Below are 1,192 nucleotides of genomic sequence, written 5' to 3' on the forward strand. Positions count from 1 at the left end.
TCCAGTTCTTTAAATACACAAACACAAACAAAAATTGCTTATGATTCCAAACAGTCTTTATTTTGAAACTATAATGCTGCAGAAGGTCTGGGTATCATGAAACCAACTTTTCAAGAGACATTTCCCAGTCCTAGAGGTTGAACACATTTTCCTTCAGTGGTAATTTTATGTATGTGTATAGTTTTAAGTCAATATTCTTGTTTGAGAAAAAGGATTTTGTGCTAAAAAGATAAATTATGATAAGACTTTTTTTTTTACACTGTGCAGCAGTGTAAAAAAAAAATATTATCATACTTATCTATGCAACAGTTAACTGTGTTATTAGGGGCTTGTAATTCATTTCACAAACAATGTACACTTTCTATCAATTTGCTTGCATACCAGAATCACGCCATGATGAAAATCATTTCATGACAGCAAGTTCTGACAATCAGCTGTTTTACTTTGGTCATATGACTTGTAATTTTTCTGTACTCCCAAGAAAAAAAAAGAGACTGAAAAAGAACCAAAGAAACAAAGGGGGAAAAAAGGAGGGGGAAAAACTATGCATGGAAAAACAGCTGATAAATGTGCAACTCTTTAGAAACATGAGCTTATAAATAAGGAAGCAGTTCAAAAAAGACCAACCTTCTTGTGTTCTTGGCCATGAAGTTTGTGAGAGTTTGCCGCACCCTCTTCTTCATTCTCTTCATGTCCAACAAACACACTTGTTGGGATGAACTTGCGGCAGCGAAAGTTCATGAACTCAAGAATCACTTAGGCTTATGGAGCATGACTGTCATCTACAGTTGTGACTGGTGCAAGTTTTGCCTCAAGAGTGGAATGCATGCTACTCTCAGGGAACACAGTCTTTTGAGACTTTCTACATGGACACACAATCAAGATAATAATGATAATAACCATAAAAAAATTAGCAGACTCACTCACTCTCTCACCTCTCCATTTATTTTCCTTACTCCCTTGCATAGTACAGAAAAGGCTGTGCATTTAATCTCAACTACACTTACTAAAGGCTTTAAAAGCTAAAGCCACAAGAGGCATATGATGAAAATTATCTACAAATGTTTACGTGACTGAATTGCAACCGATTTTGGAACAAATTACAAATCTACAATCACAGTACTTATCTAGCAATGCCTGTACATGTGTCACAGCTAATCATTAATTTAGGCATTTCACTGCAAGTCATGCT

The 1,192-nt window shown here is 35.4% G+C and overlaps 1 protein-coding gene across 5 annotated transcripts in view; it reads right to left on the reverse strand.

Annotated features, from left to right (window-relative positions):
- Positions 1 to 1,192, reverse strand: part of LOC119591312 (cytoplasmic FMR1-interacting protein-like) — a 50,156-nt gene that overhangs the window by 34,881 nt on the left and 14,083 nt on the right. The window contains exon 3 of one of the 5 annotated variants that reach the window (XM_037940041.1): positions 628 to 862. The exons of the other annotated variants lie outside the window; for them this stretch is intronic. Within the exon in view, the coding sequence (XP_037795969.1) occupies positions 628 to 692 (65 nt within the window). The 5' untranslated portion in view covers positions 693 to 862. The remainder of the gene's footprint in view (positions 1 to 627; positions 863 to 1,192) is intronic. 5 annotated transcript variants of the gene reach the window in all.

The sequence above is a fragment of the Penaeus monodon genome, chromosome 28, assembly GCF_015228065.2.
Source record: "Penaeus monodon isolate SGIC_2016 chromosome 28, NSTDA_Pmon_1, whole genome shotgun sequence".
NCBI lineage: Eukaryota > Metazoa > Arthropoda > Malacostraca > Decapoda > Penaeidae > Penaeus > Penaeus monodon.